The sequence below is a fragment of the Vigna unguiculata genome, chromosome 3 (assembly GCF_004118075.2).
Source record: "Vigna unguiculata cultivar IT97K-499-35 chromosome 3, ASM411807v1, whole genome shotgun sequence".
NCBI lineage: Eukaryota > Viridiplantae > Streptophyta > Magnoliopsida > Fabales > Fabaceae > Vigna > Vigna unguiculata.
In genome coordinates, this window is record NC_040281.1 from 49,015,093 (window position 1) to 49,035,444 (window position 20,352).

Sequence of the window (20,352 nt, forward strand, 5' to 3'; positions counted from 1 at the left end):
CGCCAGCAAATTAATTAAAATTAAATCACTCCACAAAAAGTAGCTTTAATAATTAGCATCAGATAAAACAGGGTTAAAAACAAAACCAAATAATAATTAATAGTATGATACTTACGGTTACCAACGTGGCGCAAAAGACTGGTTTGGATTGGACGTAACCATGTTTTTATTTATTTATTTATACTACTGCTACTTCTACTACAACTACTAGTTGTGCATCAAAATGCAAAAAGGAAAGAAAGAGAGGTAGAAGAATATAATGCAAAGTGCAAACAATGCAATGCAACTGTTTCTCTTTTTCACTTGGACCCATTTCTTTAATATGGAAAGAATTATAAGTACTTAGTAGTTCACAGCTCAACCCACCTCTATTTCAAACCTCTCAATTCACCACATTTTTCCTTCACACACTCCATCAACAATAATGGACATGGAAGAATCAAACACCATGGAAACACAACTTCAACCAACCACCTCCTCCTCCTCCTCCTCCTCCTCCGACCAACAACAACAACAACAACCCACAACCAAGGACAAAAAAACAAAGAAAAACAACGTTAACACCAATCATACCAACCACCCAACGTACAGAGGAGTGCGCATGCGCCAATGGGGCAAATGGGTATCCGAAATCAGAGAGCCCAGGAAGAAGTCAAGAATTTGGCTTGGAACTTTTCCCACGCCGGACATGGCGGCGCGAGCCCACGACGTGGCGGCTCTCACCATCAAAGGCACCTCCGCCTTCCTCAATTTCCCCGAATTAGCCGCCGACCTGCCCCGCCCGGCCACCAACTCCCCCAAGGATATCCAACTGGCCGCCGCCAAAGCCGCCGCCTTGGATTTCCGCCCTCGGAGCCATGAAGCCGAGTCCGAGCTGAGCCGAGGCGGCTCCATTTCCAATTCTTCATCGAATTCGTCGTTGAACAGTGAGGATGACACATTCATGGACCTTCCCGATCTCTCGCCGGACTTGAGCCATGGAGTCGATGAGTTTCATTATTCCTCGGCTTGGCTTGTAGCCGGCCCCGAACTGGGGTTTCGGCTCGAAGAGCCTTTTCTTTGGGAATCCTATTAAGTTACCTTACTGAAACCAAGTAGGCCAATTTTCTTTTTTTTGCAGTTTCTTTTTCTCTTTTTATTTTTTCCTTTGTTCCTTTCGCTTTTGGGCTACTTGCTACGACAACCTTGAAAGAATGAACTGAAGTGTCTCTCGAATATGGCAGCATGACGTGGGGGGTGTCAAACTTGATCAGTGTCTGTCCGTCATCACAAATAATCAAGTTTCACTGAACCCACTCTCCATAGTTTTTTTATGCAAGAATTTATGTAAATACTAAAAAACCCTATCTATCATTTTCAGAGGAAATAGCTAAGTTCATATTCCTCCATTTGTTGTAAATTTCCCTCACCTGTCATCTGTATATCTCCTCCTGTTTGTCTAATTTTAGTTCAATCATGTATGGGTGAATGTGGAATAAAGTTCAGCTGGGTATTTTTTTTATGTATATTTTATGGTTTTTCATGACTACCCTTTTTGTCTCTATGTCCTAATTTTGTGGCACCCTTTCTAGATTTTATGTTTATTTTATTTGCAATTGAACTGGGAGTGGCACAAGAGGCACATCATGAGATGATGATGATATAATATTATGCCAACTTGTTGCTTCTTAAAATTTAACCCTTTTCCTTTTCCTTTTTCCTTTCTTATATTGACCCAAGTTAATGTTGCACATGAAGAAGCATGGTTTGGCCTGCAGAATAACTTTTTCTTTCAACCAGAATAAAGATACCTATGATGACACAGATCAACTTGCTATATCACTGTGATAACAACGCACACATAAAAAAGCATATTGTTGGGAATAGTCCAAGTGTGAGTCAAAAAGTCCCACATTGGATAGAAAAGACAAAGTTAAACACTATATAAGAATAAAGACCCATAACAACATTGCCTTAAGGTTTTGGTGTAAAAGTGGTGTCTAAGGTCTTATATGTGTAAGACTAATGTCATATAACCATATAGAACCACAATCTCTCAATGACCATAACTATGCCATGACCATGACCATAACCTATATGAAATATATATAACCTATCACATATCTACCATTTCTTGCAAAATGGGTTACATTCATCCTTAAAAAAACACAGAAAAGAAACCATCATCTGAATCACATGCTTCACTGTTAATTGCTGAAGTAAGTGGTTTAACCAAAGAGTTTTCTCAGTAAAAATAAAATAATAATCTGGCTCACTGTCTTGTCGGATGTTACCACAGAAACTGATCGATTATTTTTAAGGAAGTCTTTTCTTTTAATTCTTTTTATTTCATCTGAAAAGACTTGAATTGAAGCCATGGGGAAGTCAATTTATAACTTGGACATGCAGAGTAAATTAAGGTGTATATGATTTTATTGATGTGAAGTAAATTCACATGATAAATTCACACTACCAATATCACTGTATATACTTTCTTATAATTATTCTAAAGCGTGAACATACATTTTGTTCCACTTGTAATCAATTGCTAAACTTTTCAGTTTGTCGTTTCTGTACTAAAATATTCATATGAATTAAGTTATATAGCACGCTCGGACACTTACATTCTAGAATGGAATAAAATATTACTAAGATCTACTATTATACTAAAAATTCTTTATATTTATAATGTGTAAGAAATGTGTGTTTCATATTCTAGTTCAACTCTTTAGGATAAGTTGACCAGAGAGCACTTAGATATATTTAACCACATTAGATATTTCCATATATAAGAATTTAAAGTTTATTTATAAAATTGATTTATCATCCAGAATTTTAGTTTAGTTTTTGTAATATGTAATTGTATAATCTAGATATTTCTCTCATTTATTTGAGTGATTAATGTATGTTACTTGCATAATATTTTTTTTTCTTCTTCTAGTCACTCTGGTATTGGTACTGTTAATTTTTCTAAAATAGAAAGCGGTTCTTTAATTTTTAGAAAAATGATTAATGAATGGTTTTTTATAAGATCCACCACACATATTGACCATAGGTGTTTTATCAAAAAGTAAGAAAAATTACACCCTTCTCTCTAATTTAAAAAATAATAATAATAACAACCTTTATTAAAAATTCTTCTCTTAATTTTTATTTTTGCAAAACACTGAAATAGTAGAAAAGAAAAAAAAAAAGACGTTCAGAAACACCTTTCTCACTTTTACCAAAGCAATTTTTTCTCAGATAGGAGATGTTGTTTACTGTGCCATAATTATATGTAAATGACTCAAACGAAAAAATATTGAATATCACTGGTTTTGGTACGTGTACCGTACGGTTTGAAGTTGATCATGGATCCAGCCAATGCTTACAATATAAAATATCTTAAAATTTTATAACTATGAAAAAGAAGTAGTTAAATTTAATTATATATTACAAAAGACTATAACAGTTGGGAATAATTCTCTTTAGTATAAGAGTACCTCACATCACAAGAAAAAGGGACCAATGCAAACATTTATAAATATAAAATCATGAAAACGAAGGTGATCTTTTCTAAGCATATTTCTTTCATAAAAAAGAATAAAAAAATTGATCTCTTTCAATATAACCTAGCACTCCTGTCAATGTTAACATCACTTTCGTATTTATAACAATTAATATTTAATTTTGTGTTGAACAGGGACTAATTTGCTGCATGAGGGTTTGGGCAATTCCCAAAGATGGAAATGGTGACACGTGTCCAGTGTTGACCTATATTGACCAAAAAGCCCAAGCCCATAGTGATAGATTGGGGAAGAAGGAAAATGGGTGCCAATTATTGGTTTCACTGTCTACAGTTTGATACATATGTTGTCCCCACAATCGTTGTAGAAAGATACCAAAGATCTCATACTAGATTAATCTTGCAGGCACAAACCAATAAGCACCAATAAAAGTAGAAACACGTTATTTCTCATGAACTTGACCGTTGCTGCACCCATTGAAGTATCCTAGGCAATGTTCTCAAAATTGAACTATGGGTCTTTTCATTATCAACAACAATAGTTGAATACTTTAATGAAAAAACTATTAAAACACTTCTTTATCTCCTCGTTTGCTAAGTTCCAACAATCATAACTAAAAAGTTATTCAAGGTTTGGGGATAATAATGAAAACAAAAACGAAAACCTTTTTAGGTTGTAACAAAGTAATGTGTTTATGTCAAGTGACGTGTGCTTTGTTGTCTTGTTTATGATAAATCTGAAGACTTTATTTACATCGCTAAACCCTTCAAATTTTGTTGGGTTGAACGCTTATTCAAAGTCCGTTAACGCACTTTAATCTATTAGCCTCACACTTCGCAGCAGTACTGTCTGCGCCTAGTGCAGAATACTTTTGTCGTTCGCACACAAAGGTGTGTCATGAAAGAAGAGTACAAAAAAAGACTTAGCACAGAACATCTAAATTCCTCATGAATTTAAGGACATTTTATAATTGTAAGCTTATACTTTATTGGTATATATTTGGGAAGTATTTATAGACGGTATTTAAAGTACGAATAGAATCATTATATTAATTATTTACAATGTTAAATCATAAATTTTTAACCAATTTTTTTTATCACATGTTGTAAAAATACTTTGTTTAGTGATAGGTAAAAGATCCATCTATTGAAGAGTCCAAACTCTGAAAGCCTGGATAATGAATGAGAATGGAAAGTCGGGGTCTGAAAATAAAGGATAAAATGGATCCTTGGGATAGGAAAAAGAGTCCAACACAACTCTGAATGATGTTCATTGTTTATTAATCGGTAACCTTTTAAGATATTAAATTAAAAATTAAGGTGATTTCTTAAAGTAATTGTAACCTTTCAAGCCATTGAACTAAAAATTAAGGTGATTTTTAAAAGCACCTAGTGACCTTTTAAGTTACTGAATTAAAAATTATGGTGACTTCTTAAAGTATGTATTGACCTTTCAAGTTATTGAATTCAAAAATTAATGTGACTTCTTAAAGCACTTATTAACCTTTCAATACACTAAATGAAAAATTAAGGTGACTTCTTAAAGCACACAGTGACCTTTGAAGACACTGGATTAAAAATTAAGGTGACTTCTTAAAGCACCTAGTGACCTGTCAAGTAATTGAATTAAAAACTAAGGTAACTTCTTAAAGCACCTAGTGACCTTTCAAGGTATTAAATTAAAAATTAAAGCGACCTTCTTAAAGCACGCAATAACCTTTAAAGACATTGAATTAAAAATTAAAGTGACATCTTAAAGCACCTAATAACTTTTCAAGGCACTGAATTAAAAATTAAGGTGACTTCTTAAAGCATATAGTGACTTTTCAAGGCACTAAATTAAAAATTAAGGTGACTTAACCTAGTGACCTTTCAAGGTACTGAATTAAAAAATAAGGTGACTTCTTAAAATACCTAGTGACTTTTCAAAGCACCGAATCAAATATCAACTAACTTCTTAGAGTACCTAGGGACCTTTGAAGGTACTAAGTTAAAAATTAAGGTAACTTGTTAAAGCACGCATCAATGACCTTTTAAGATACTAAATTAAGGTGATTTCTTAAAGTATAGAGTGACTTTTCAAAGCACTAAATTAAGATCGAGGTGACTCCTTAAAGCACCAATTCACCTTTCAATGGACTAAAACAAAACTTCGAATATCAATTATGAAAGAGGTTATTATTTTGGAAAGATCCTTTAGCCATAAGATTTTTTAAAGCTAAGGGGGACTGTGTAGTGATAGGCCAAAGGTTGATCTGTTGAAGAGCCCAAATGTCGATTGGGTTATTATTTAGGAAAGATCCTTTAGCCTTATGTTTTTTTCAAGTTAAGGCTGAGGGGACCCTTTCAAGTTAAGGCTGAGGGGACTATGTATTGATATGCCAAAAATCGCTCTGTTGAAGAGTCCAAATGTCGATTGGGTTTAGGATGATCATTGATGGAAAGGTTATGCTAGTATATTAGAGTAATAATTTAGAGATTTGAAGGAAATTTTTCAAGCAACTGGTTTGGGCATATTAGGGGGTACGAGTTAAATGGAGAAATTTAAGAAATTTAAGGTGAAGTGAAGGAAGATGATAGAATGTTGGGGGGGGGGGTCTGAAAAATAAAGGATAAAATGAACCTTGAGGGATAGGAAAAAGGACAGAACACAACTCTAAATGCTCTGAATAATCGGCCTCTTACCACAACTCTAAATATTTTTTGTTAGGGTTAGAGTTGGTTTAAAATTAGAATGAAAATTTTAAAAGTGGAGAATAACACTATTGATTTCAAAAATTAAGAGGTTTAAAACCACATAAAGTATTAAAAATCACATAAATATTATATTAAGCAGTTATATTACTTTATATTATTTTTAACTTCTTAAAAATTTTAACCAATTGTGTCATTTCCTACTTTTAAATTTTTCATTTCAATTTTAAGTCAATTATAACTCTAAATTTAAAATATTTAATAAAAATGTGAATTTTAATAAAAATATCAATATAATATTTATATAAAAATTAAATTTGATTTTAATTTGGAAAACAACAAAATTACTAAATTTTATAAAAAAATTGAAATCAAATCAATTAAAAGAGTCGAATATTAAGAACAAATTCAATATAAAAATTAAGACCAAATTAAATAAAAACAAAATATTATAACCAAATTAAAAAAATTATAAAAATATTATGATCAAAGCAATATTTAAGTCTAACTCTCAAAATATTTATTCTATCTTCAAATTTCTGAATTAACTTTAGTACATATTTTAAATAATTTTATTATTTTTATTTTTATTTTAGATGTTACAACCAATGACATGAGTTGTTAAAGGAGAAGACTCTAGGATGATATGTAGAGAGAAGAGGAACACCAGGCGTGAGGACAGCCGGTGAGGACACGACGACACCACAATCCAAATTGAATGACATTAGTGATCAACGATGCACGATAATAACACAGATATCACAACCAGGGTGAACGAGAGCGGTGGTGGTTGGAGACAATAATAAAAATTTCCGATTTTTGAAATAAAACATGAAAATTAGTGATGGTTCTATTAATAATTAGGAAAATTACCTTTTGACAAACAAAATTGTGACAAACTTAAAAAATTCTTAAAAGTAGAATTAAAGTTGATTAATTTTTTATTTTTAATTAAAATAAAATAATAAAATAATATTTTTTACCTAAATAGGAAAGTTTGTCAAAACTTTGTTGAAAATACTTTGTTAACATATCATAGCTCTAATAATTATAATTGTCATCTCTTTACGTCTTTGTTTTTATGATGTGTTTAAATTGGGGTATGGATTTGAGGGAGTAAATTTTTGTTGATTTACAGATAAAGATAGGATTGTTTGGATTAAAGGGAAGATGATATGATTTAAGTGGAAAGTTTATGAAAGTTTATATATGACGTTATTCATAAAATTTAATAAATAATAATTTTTAATAGAATAAATTGTATTATTACTATTTTATCCTTTAATGTAAATAGAAAAAATAATATTCAAATAAAATTAAAAATGTTATTTAAAATTAAAAAATATAGTTTATTCATATTATAATTAATAACTTAAAATAATAATTATTATTCTCAATTATAACCTGAAATAATTTATAATATAGACCGTATAATTTTAACTCCATATTTATTTAAATATATTTTATTTTATAGAATTAATTTATTTATAAAGATATTTATTTGAATAATAATAATATTATTATATAATACTAATTTATAATAATTAAAATTAAAATTATATATATATATATATATAAATAAAAGAGACAATAAAGTAATTTTAATATGATAATTTGATTTTTTCTGCATTTCTCTTCATTTTAGTGAGTGCCAAATTTTACAACTTACCTATAAATTTAGACTCTCAAATTAGCATAAATATACAAATTCAAACACGTTTTTAAATCAATTTTCATCTACATGAACGATACTCACGCAAATCCAAATATATTATTAACGATGGTTGTTTGTTATCTACAATCGTTGTCAATGAAATTTTGACTTTTTATGCCAATCACCATTGTTAGAAGAATAAATTTTTATATCGACCGTATTTCTTTTAATGATATTGGCTTTCCAATGGCATGTAAATACTTATTTTTCATAAATAATTTAAAAAATGAGATATAATTTATATTCATAATCCATTAATACAAAGATTATATATATTTTTATTTTAATAAAATAGTTATATACTTTTCATTTTATTTGTTTTTCCTTATTACAATTAATACATTTCTAAATTATTTGAAGATTTAAAACATACAATATAATTAATAACTAAGTAATTAATGTGATTTTAATTTTTTTATAATAAATTAATAATTTTTTTCAATTCCAACACGTAAAAGAAAATTAAGAGAGTAAGTTGCAGAAGTAAAAGTTGAAAATAAAGACAGATGTTGATATTCATTTTTGTTCTTTCTAGAAAAGCTAAGAATTCCCGTCTAATTGTGGTGGCCCCTGGAATCATGATTTTGGAACAGACCACGTAAAAAAAATGCTATAGCCATTTTAGGATATCATTTCGTGTCTAAGGCCAAATTAAATTATATATTTTAATGTCAATAACAATTTATGTTTATGCAGCGGAAAAAAGAAAGATTTCTTGTTAACTTCTTCTAAATTTTATTTTTGAGAGATATATACTAATTTTAATTTATAGAAAAAATCAATTTCAGTTTTTGTTATATATATTTTTGTGACATAACATTTATTGTGAACGCATTTGTAATATAAATGTGAATGTAGATATAATTTTTTTATTTCCAATAAATTAATCCATAAAAAAATAATAGCATATCTTTTTCAAGATATTTAGTTTATCATGTAGTGTTAAAAATGAGAAATGATATTGTAAAAATTTAAACATATTTGAAACTAACTCTTTCATGGATTGGATTTCTAATCTCTTCGTGTATAAGTTGAACTATGGACAGTAATGAATAGTAAAGCATAACGAATGAAAAAGATTCACTCAGAACGAAGTTTAAGTGGGTAAGTAAATACAAAATTATAAAATAAATAAATATTGAGAGTAAAATGGAGTTTAAGTGAGTACCTTTTTTATATACCATTATATAAATTTGTGAATTTAATTTTTAATATGCTACGTGATATCTCTTATCATATTATGTATTATATCATATCAATTTATTACAAGTGAAAAATATATTAGACTTAAAATCAATATGTTAATATGTTAAGTTTTATTTGTTGAGAATTGCTTGTTGAGAATTGCGACGACCTTAAAATTAAACTATTCTTTTGTATGGTTAAATATTTTTATTTTATTTTATTTTATGTTTTTTAATTAAATATTGACTTATTAGAAATTACACATATTTTTTTCATGTCACACTATATTATTTATATTTAACTTATTTTACAATCATGTATGTATATTATATTTTATGTCATTATATTTCTTACATTAAAAAGGGAGTGAGTATTATTTAGTTATATTTCCTTTTTTATATATTAGTTTTCAAGTGGTTGGAGAAAAAAAGTTATGAATAGAATTCACTTAGACCTTAGACAATTGAAATAGATGAAAAGTGACTCAAATTTGTTTTTCAATGATAATAAGTGCATTTGAAACGGTTAGGAAAGTGATGGTAAACTTTCTTGTTCTTTGAAAAGTTACTCTTAGAGATATCATATATCTCCTAATTTTAATTTTATATATATATGTATATATATATATAATATTTTATTCACTTGTATTATTATCAAATATTGATGTATTATGAAGATTAATATTAGGTTTTATTTTTTTCCCTTATATTATGGGATATTCTATTCTATATATTGGACAAGTTTCAAATAGATCAAAATGAAAACTATAAACTATATTTTAGTTGTTTTTCATCAAACACTTCTTCTTCATATTTTTTTTTTCTTCTCATAACTTATACATATTTAATATGGTATCAGAGTCATAGTTAAAAAGTTTATCCTAGCAAAATATTTTTTTTTTTTACATATAGTTCCACTCGTTATCTTGAGCCGCTAACAGACCATCCATTTCTAGTCTCACGCACAAGATGAATATATCTTGACATGAGGAGATGTGTTGGAAGTCCCATATTGACTAGAGATAAGACAATTTTTCATATTATATAAGTGAGGTGCAAACCTCATCTTACAAATTAATTTTGTGAGATTGAGTTAGAATTAAAGTGCACTTATAATATGGTATCAAGCAAAAACACCTTCTATTGATGGAGATAAAATATATTTTATTCTCTTGTATTATTATTGAATATCGATGTATTATGATGATATATTAGATTTTATTTTTTCTCTTATCTCTAAAACATTTATATCGGTCCATGTTTGTAATGTTAGACTATTCTCTTGTTTGTTAACTATACCCTACCCTATTATGCTCCACTTATTCTATCTTTTCACTTCCTCCTCTTCATCTCTTTCTCTCTTCTTTTTTTCATAACCTTTGGTATTTATATTAGTAAATTAAATCATTGCATTTGATTTAAATTAAACCAAATTTTAAATAACTATTTTTCGTTTAGTTGGATATGGATTGTTTTTAGAAGACTTCTTTTTTTTCTGATCACCACAGTAAAAAAGATAAAGTATGTCCCCCTTATGTAAACAGTGACATCACTTTGGTATTTATTACCTTTATTACTTAATAATAATAATAATAATTTATATGTGAATTTTAACCCTTATACAGAATACTTAGGCACAGAAAATATTCCTTGCATTTAACGCAAGTTATCTTCTAGGATTTAAGCTGAAACTTCAATATATTTTTTTTATATTCATGGATATTAGATGCAGAAATTTCTAAATACTTATCACTTGGTACGGAGAGATTAGTTTCATTAATTTTTTATAATGTATTTATATAATGGTTAACACTAAATTATTAATTATTTATTTAGATATATGGATTATTAATATTCTTATTATTTTTTTACTAAACTTTAATTACTATTATTAATTTCTTTAGTAAAAGAAACATTATCTTTAATTAATTAACTAATACGTATTTTTTTTTGTAAAATAATAAAGATATAAATAACATAATTTTAATACATTGTATATGAAAAATAATGTATCATAAAATTTTAGGTGTTACTATACTGAAATCATTGTATTATAAAATTGTGATGTTACAAGAATAATATAACCGATTTTATATAAATAATAACTTAATTATAACGTACAAATTTAAGACGAAAAAACAAAATATCTTAGATAACATTACATATACAATATTCTAAAGCTCGTAATCTGTATAAAATATGAATCAAACATATGAATAATTTGTTATAGTTGAAATTTTAAAGAAAATGAAAGAGCTTTGAACAATATTTGTAGTCCCTGTGTTGTATAGTTAAATATAATATTCGAATTAAGTGAAACTTAACACAGTGATAAATTCTATATGTGGTTTGGACATGTTTATAAACGAATTTTGCATTTTACTTATTATTTTTTTTATATTTATTTTAGAGTCAAGAATGTTTGATATAATATCAAATTTTATTGATAAAATATTATTTTCATTATAAAAATAATAAGACTATTGATTATGTTTTTTCAGAAATTAACGTAAAATATCATTTCTCTTATTGATCAAGTCTTTACAAGAAAAATTAAGTTGAACCAAAATATGTATACTTAAGACTTAAAAAATCTTAAGCACTAATCATAGAAGCGGCTGAAAAATCAAGTTGAATGACAAAAACTTTGATCAATACTTAAATATATTTAAAGAAAAATGCTTGGAAATTTATTTATTTAATAACTATATTATCCCCGTTGCAATCGCTGCCTATTAAGCCTACTACTACACATGTACTAAGAATAAAATAAATATATAATTTGTAAATACTTTTGCTAAAATAGTCTTAGATTTTTCATAAATGATTACTATAAATAATAAATAATTAATTTAAAATATATGGTAGAAAAAAATTGTGGTGTTGTTTGAAGAGAGAATTTTAGAAGAAAATTGATGAATTTAAAAGGATGAAGAAAAGATTATGACATAGTTTGGGTTAAGAAAAAATATAATATAATTCAAGATAAAAGTTTGTGTATGTGATTGATATGATAGATTATAAAACATATTTTAATAGATAGAATTAAATAATAATCATTTTATTTTGAGGATAAATTAATATAAATTTTAATATAAATAATAAAATTTATAAAAAGTGAATTGAAGTTGTTAAATATAATAATAATTAAGTTAAATTACTCTTTTTAGTCATCTTATTTATTATTAAGTTTCAAAATGGTCCTCTAAATATCTGGTGTCTCAATTTATGTACCAATTCTTAAAACCTAGCGGTTGAGAAAGTTTGTTGACAAACATACTTGTTGTGTGTTGTTGGGAGTTTAACAATGTCTAATCATTGCAGAGTGGTTAAGATTAAATTGAGTAAATCTTAAAAATTAGAGAACTAAATTGAGACACGAATATAGGACCCTTTTGAAACTTAACAACAAATAAGAAGACTAAAACAATAATGTAGCTTAATAATTATTATTACTGTAATTTTTTTAAAATCACTGAATTTTTTTTAAACATTCACAGATTCATCCTCAGACTTTCTCTTCATCTTCTGTCGTGTTATATCCCGAAATAAACTGTGTAAGTTAGTTTTAAACTAGGTTAAATCATTCCATAGGTCCCCAAATTTGTAGCAAATTCTCAAGTAGGTCCCCCAATTTTCATTTGACTCAATTGGGTCCCTAATTTTGAAAAACTGCAACAATTCAGTCATAACCGTTAAAGTGGCGTAAACGACGTTTTTAGATGATGAAGTGGACAAGTAAAACGGATACGTGTCACTGGTATTTAAAATTAACTATAGCCTACGTGTCAAATGTCAAATAAATCCATTAAAACCCTAAATGGATTCATCTTCTCCTCAACATCTTCTCCGCTGAAGTCGTCTTCTTCCTTGGAGTTATCTTCTTCGAACTGGTGCATTTCTTTCTTCATCCTCAAATGTCGCTTTGCCATTCTTGTTCCTCTTGCACTTGTAATGGTTGGGGGAAGAAGAACCCTAGTTTATCTTCACATGGTGTTGGAGGATCGAGGAGTTTGGGTTCACAACCCCTTTGCTACTGTGGAGAGAAAGCAATTTTAAGAACTGCTAAAATAGTAAAGAACAAGGGAAAACAATTTTGGGGTTGTTCAAAATATAAGGTGAGAGAGGTTGAAGGTATTTTTTTGTGTTTTTAAATGGTATATTGGATAACTATTTCTGTAATTTTGTCGCAGAATGGAAATGAAGATGGTGGATGCAATTACTTTAAATGGTGGACTGAAGATGCCATTGAAGAGATTGGTAACAATGAGAATTGCGAAGGAAGGGGTGAAATTGTGGTGAAGACTGAAGAAAGTGATGGTGATAGGAAAACGATTACTAACTTGGAGAAATCAATTGCCATATTTGAGAAATGGATGAAGTTGTTGATTGGGATGGTTATCTTTGTTTGTGTGGTTAATGTAATAGTGTTGTCAGTGCTGATAAAGAATGCGTGATTAGTTGTTGTAGTGTCCCTTAGTGGTTATAACTAGGTATCTAATTTGGAATGGTTATTTCCAGTACTGTATTTATGTTTGAGTATCAATAAAATTGGAAGTTATTTCCTTTACTGTTTTAAGTGTATCCACATATGGTAATTTTAAATCTGATTCTACATACAGTGAATGAAAAGCATGAAACTTGTAATTCATAATAGATTTCATATCAAGAGGTAATTCATAATAGATTCCATATCAAGAGGTCATGAATTAACACAAAGTACATCAAAAAGGTGGTCCTCCCACTAAGTAGCAATATTAAATTACATAACAAAAGTGGTCCACCGACTGAATAGTAATATTAAAAGATGTGTTCATGGAAGTAAAGAAATTCAAAAGTTCCAAAGTGACCTTAAAGGTTCACAACTGTTACAAAACAATATCACAAAAAAAACAAGACATGCAGCTTCATGCCATTCGACCCCTTCTAGCATTCAGTTTGACTCTGGCATTTAATGCACCTCGTGATGGTTGGTGTGATGGTTGTGGTGGAGGTGGCTGCTGAGATGGTTGAGGTGGAGGTGGTTGCTGGTATGCTTGAGGTGGAGGTGGCTGTTGGGTTGCTTGTGGTGCAGTTGGTTGTTGGGTTGCTTGTGTTGGAGTTGGCTGCTGGGATGCTTGTGGTGGAGTTGGCTGCTGGGAAGGTTGAGGTGGAGGTGGCTGCTGGGATGCTTGAGATGAAGGAGGCTGCTGGGATGTTGAGGTGGAGGTGGCTGTTGGGTTGCTTGTGGTTGTTGTTCAGATGCATCAGTGAGTGGGGTCTACTGGGATCCTTCACTTGGACGACGCTGTTGGGCTTCCCTTAATTCAGCCATATGAATTTCAATAGCTTTCAGACAAGCCCTTTTGTTGTGCCCAATTTGCTTACATAGACGACAAGTTTTACGTAAACCACCTTTTCTCAGTCTTGTCTCATCTCTTCTGATCTCCAATTGCTCCAATCTTCTTTTTTTCTTCGGTCTGCCTGGTAAAATTCTCTTCGAGGGGGGCAAGACATCAGGGTATGGAGTTTTCTCTCACAAACTCTGGCCATTGATGGGAAATATTATGGAAGTGTATATCTCTTCATAAGTGGACTTCCTAAAGACTGCTGGGATGAAGTCTTCTCCATTGAGGTTTAGAAACTTTATTGCAAACAGTGAATGACAGAATACCAGTTATACTCCATTTCCTGCATGTGCAGGATTGTTCATCTATATTGACAAAGAACCTCTCCCTTAACTACGAGATGTGCCTAACTTCAAATAATTTTTCTGCTGATCAGCTGCAATTGTTGCAGTTTTTCAAAATTAGGAACCCAATTGAGTCAAATGAAAATTGGAGGACCTACTTGAGAATTCGCTACAAATTTGGGAACCTGTGAAATGATTTAACATTTAAATTATTATACTAATTTAAAGTGTGGTACTATTTTAAAGTAGAGATGATAATATCTCAATGTTTGCATTATTAAAACAATCAATATAACTAAAAAATGCCTACGACTATTATTACATTAAAAGTAATTAATAAAATAAAATGTTAAATTGTAATATAATATGCATGTATATAAAGAATAATTTATTTTTGTAGTCATTATTAAATTATACAATAAAATACTTTTAATTTCTTATCATCTTGTGGTTATTATTAATAGTTTATTTTCCTTATTGAAGCTAACAAATTAAGAATATAAAAGATAAAATAAATGAATAGTTTATAGTAAATTAAATTAAAAAATGTTAATGAAATCACATTGTTCATAAAAAAATAAAAAAATATTAACTATTTGTATTCTATTTAATAATATATTTTTTAAAAAGTTTTTAATTTTAATTAATATCCGACTTTTAGTTATATCATCGTAATTGATCCTGGTATTTTTATTTTTTGTTTCAGAGAGAATATTAAGAAATTTAGTCAATACAGGTGATTGATTTCCTTAATTTTAGTTTGTCTATTTTATGTGATTTTTGAAAGAAAATAAAGGCATTATTAGGCATGCTTAATCAAGTATTTTACTTAATGGGGGTGAGACCAACAACTCCTCTTGCCTCCAAAATGTTGATGTATGACAAAACATAGTGACCCAGTGGCCAGGGTATAAAAACTTCTTCAAATCATCAAATCAATGGAGGAGAACTAAAAAGGCTCTAGTATTCCTTTTTTTTTTTTTGTTTAATTATACAACTAGATAGAGCTTTTACTTTTTCTAATTTCAAAATATTAAATTAGTTTATTCTACATTTTATTATATAAAATAGTAAAGTATCTTTATTCATTTTTCTCTAAATGGACGAGTCGTATTAAATCTTCAGTTTTTAGTAATAACTAATCACGTTTTACACTGCGGTGATTAGCGTATGAATTTTGAAAGCAGTAAAGGAATTCAAGGCCGAAAAGCGTATTGATTTAGTTTTCTGTTCTGCGCAGAATTCTTTTTTTCAAAAATACTTTAAGAGAAAAATAAACACAGAAATATATAAAATGTTCAGTAATAATAATTATATAGAAGATAAAAATATTAATTTAGGAAGTTGCATATTGAGTTTTTTATAAATTAGTTTTGTGCATACATTTTTTTATTAGTATGTTTAAACTATTTTTAATTTATGAGAAATTTCATTTTATTATTTTATTAATTATTTTCAAAAAGTTATTTATGAAAAAAATTGTCTCAAAACCAATCTATATAGAGATGACAATATGACAGGATGAAAACGAGTTTTGTTGTCCCATACCGTTAGATTTAATGCACTAATATTTTGGATGGATTGGTTTTCTCAAAATTTAGTTTGTTTTCTTACTTTAAAATGTTTTCAAAAGATCTTTAATCAATTGACATAGTGTATACAATAATACATAGTTTTGAACCTTTACATTTTAATAAGATATAAAAAAGATAAAATTGTCTCAAAACCAATCTATATATAGGAATGACAACAGGGTGGGACGAGGACGAGTTTTGTTATTCCCATACTCGTACCTATACTCATATCTATACTTGTACCTATACCTATATCTGTTTTCTTACTATTTCAATATCAATTAATTAATTTTTATAAAATAATAAAAAATTACAGTAAATATTATGAAATATTCAATATTAAAAGGAGTATTGTTTTTTCAATATTATATATATATATATATAACTTTTTTTTCTTTAACTAAATATACTGAAGATAATTGGTATATTATTGAAAAAATTTAGGTCGAATCATGAACTGCTTTATTTTAAGAAATATGACGTCACTTCCAATTTAAAATTTTAATACAATATATTTATGTATTTTTTTTCCATACATTGTTTATCACACTCACTCAATATAAGATACCACCATACTTAAATTTATCATAATATTTATTGAAATATGAAGATTTATAAACCTCTCATATCACCTAAAAAATAAGGTGGTGGCAAAATTTCACTGTGCTTGGAATAAATATAAGATAAAATTAGTAATTCAAATAATGAGATGGTTGTTGACAAAAAAAAATTGGAAAGAACACATTCAAACAAGATATTAAAGGTACTGATCTAAACCTGAAAATGGAGACATCACATCTATATATTTTTTATGACTATTTAGCCTATGTGAACAATCACATATATAATGCCTTTTTTAACAAGGTTACATGTTGATCCTACTAAGCCCATAATAACAGAGACATTACAACCTACACTTTTTGTGGCTATAATGATGTTTAGCCCCATATGAACAATGCCTTTTTTTTTAACAATGTTACATGTTGATCCTACTAACTCCATATGTAATGCTTTTTTTTAACAATGTACATAAAGTACTTAATACAAAATTATATAACTGAAGATTCCAATCTCTTTTAGATATTATTTCAGATTTTATATTATCCATATATTTATTAACTATTATGGCGGTTCTTGATGATTTTATGAAGGTAAAATATATGTATGCATGTTGATACTGGCTCGTACACCAAAAAACGAGTAGTTATAAATTCGTTCTCTACTTTGTTTGACAATCACATGCGATACTGTTGTGCATACTTACATTATGATGTTTCTTGATTGAGATGGAATATATAATCTCTGTATTTGTTGTCGGGGATAACATGATTATAAATAATAGTACTATTTTTCTTAAAATACAAATGTATGGAATTTGTATGTTGCCTTCTAAGATACTAATGTTGGATGTAATTATTTTTAAATGCATAAATTATTTTTAGTTTGATTTACAATATTATATTATGTATAAAGTATTTATAAACATATACGTAATTTTAAATCAATTCAATTTAATCTATGGTGGGTTTTTTTATGTGGTTGGAGTGTGAGGGAGTGAGTTGCTCAAATCTGAATAATTTTTGTAATATTATTGATTTTTTAATTTATTATGACTAGGGATGTCAATGGGACGGGTAAGGTACGGGTCCCCGTACCTTATCTATTGGATAAATATCCGTCCTGTATCTGTACCCATATCCGTTAGGTTTCCGTTATGTGGGTACCTGTCTATTTTTTTTCATATCTGCGGATATCCATGAGTATTCGCGGGTATTTACAAAATTATTTAAAAAAATATATTTCATCATAAATTTCAATAAAATAAAATAAAATATATCACTATCATAAATTTTAAATAAAGTTCAAATAAATTCAAGTTCATACAAGTCCAAATAATTATAAAAATAAATATAAAAAGACGTTTAACACAATGAAAACTTTTATTTTGATTTCATCATTTGACAACAAGCATACCATAAACGTCACTGTCTATATAGGGTTTGATGTATATGTCCAATTTCAAAGAAATGAGAGAGAAAAATTTCAGGAGATGTACCTGGAAGAAAACAATGTATCAATACTTGAAGCTGAAAGAATGAAGACAAAAGACAATATGTGTTGCTTGGAAAAATTTAGATAAGAATGTTTTTTACTAATACACACACACACACATATATATATATATATATATATATATATATATATATATATATATATATATATATATATAGAAATTTTTGTGAATTAAAGTTTAGCAGGTATGAGTATCCACAAGTACGTATACTATGATACACGTACCCGCCCCATTAACATACGGGTATCAAAAATACTTGTGTCTATAAGTAATAGATATCCATTTTTAATATTCGTTTCCTACCTATTGTGAATTTTATCCACAGATTCCTACAAATACAATTTTTTTAACATTCCTAACTGTGACTAGAAAAAAAGAGCTAAATAATTTTGAAATGAAAAGGAAAAAGAAAGAGACATGATTATTTTGTATGAAAATTCAAAAGGAAATTGACTAATCTCATTATGAAATTATAGATTGATTACATCCTTTCATGTGGGTCAATTCCTTCTTTGTCTCCATTTTTTTTCTGACTCAATAAACTTTACGAGTACCTGCGACCCTTCAATTATTGCACTCATGTCAAAACATAAATCAAATCAAATCATCACAAAGTAGCCATGTTTGAATCTCATGCTCTTTGGCTCCTTCTTCCCAAACTCTAGAAGAAGTTGTTTCACTGTGTAAATTATTTGAAAGGGTACAAACAAACAGCTTTCAAAACACATCTTTTGTCCCATCACCCATTCTTATATGTTACAAATATATGCAAATGTTAGAAATATATAATTTTATGTTACTAGTAAATTTTTACGATTTAAGAATATTTATTCGAGATAGATTTTAAACTTTCAATAACATTAGCACAAAATATATTTGATGATAAAAATATCAATATCCTTGTCTCGCTAACTTTGTCAATATATGTAAGGACTTATGTCAATTGTTGTGTTACATTTTTGTTTTGTTTTATCTCATTCTCGTATACTTTCGATCTTCAATTTTTTATTTTTTTTAAATTTAACAGTTAAGTTAAATCGTTATGTAGACTTTATATGAACATAAATTTTGAGAATAAAAAATAATTCTTGTAAAATTAATTATTCGTCTTATTATTAGATATGACAAATAAACTCGTTTCAGTTAATATTGTCCGAACTCGTTCATGTTTTGACAGAGAATTTCCGTATTAACTAATTATGGGTATGAGTATGAATATGGAGAATCTCCGACTTTTTTAAATGGGTATGAGGATAAGTATGAGAATATACATATCCCGGCACAATACCCGTCTCCGCCACATCTCCCTCTCTATTTAAATTATTAAAATATTCATAATTAATTAAGTAACCATCATCATAATAATAATTATTCTATTAATTTTTTATTTAAAAACTAATTATCTAAATTTAACTTTAAATTAATTTTAATTAATTAGAATATATAAATTCAGGTTCTGTGAGGTCGATATCCAAGCCTAATGTTGTTTTCACTTGAAGGGATTTACTGTTGAAAGAGATTAGAGAGATATGATTTGAGCTTGAGTTTCGTGTTAACTTCTAAGTAGGGATGGCAATTAGGACCTGGCCCGCGGGCCCGCAGAAAAAACGCGGGGCGGGCCAGGGTAGTGAGCCCACAGGCCCACACGGGCCTGACCCGTATAGGCCTGTGGCCCGCTCAGGCCGCCCCGCAAGCCCACATAAAATTAAAAAAAAAAAAAACTTGCACTTGTGTATATTAATTACTTCTTTTATGAACTCTTGCATTAATATTTCAAATTCTTGTATAACTGGAAAAGATAAGTATTATGTAATTTTTAATGTACTAAAATTTAAAGAATACATTGTGTATGTCATAGTATGAATATGATGAAAATGTTGAATTATCAATTTATCATCTAATTCCCCAAAGTCTTTATTTAATTTTGTGAACTTTTTAAAGTTTCCCAATTTTTAAA

At 28.5% G+C, this 20,352-nt stretch overlaps 2 protein-coding genes across 2 annotated transcripts; both read left to right on the forward strand.

Annotated features, from left to right (window-relative positions):
• The first annotated feature begins 222 nt into the window (after nucleotides 1–222).
• LOC114177017 (ethylene-responsive transcription factor ERF039-like) lies at nucleotides 223–1,528 on the forward strand. The gene has a single exon (XM_028062238.1). The coding sequence runs from the start codon at nucleotides 425–427 to the stop codon at nucleotides 1,073–1,075; it is 651 nt and encodes a 216-aa protein (XP_027918039.1). The 5' UTR covers nucleotides 223–424; the 3' UTR covers nucleotides 1,076–1,528.
• Nucleotides 1,529–12,993: 11,465 nt separating this feature from the next.
• On the forward strand, nucleotides 12,994–13,533 carry LOC114175506. Its single transcript, XM_028060263.1, has 2 exons — nucleotides 12,994–13,194; nucleotides 13,270–13,533. The coding sequence occupies exons 1-2, from the start codon at nucleotides 12,994–12,996 to the stop codon at nucleotides 13,531–13,533; spliced, it is 465 nt and encodes a 154-aa protein (XP_027916064.1).
• The last annotated feature ends 6,819 nt before the right edge of the window (nucleotides 13,534–20,352 follow it).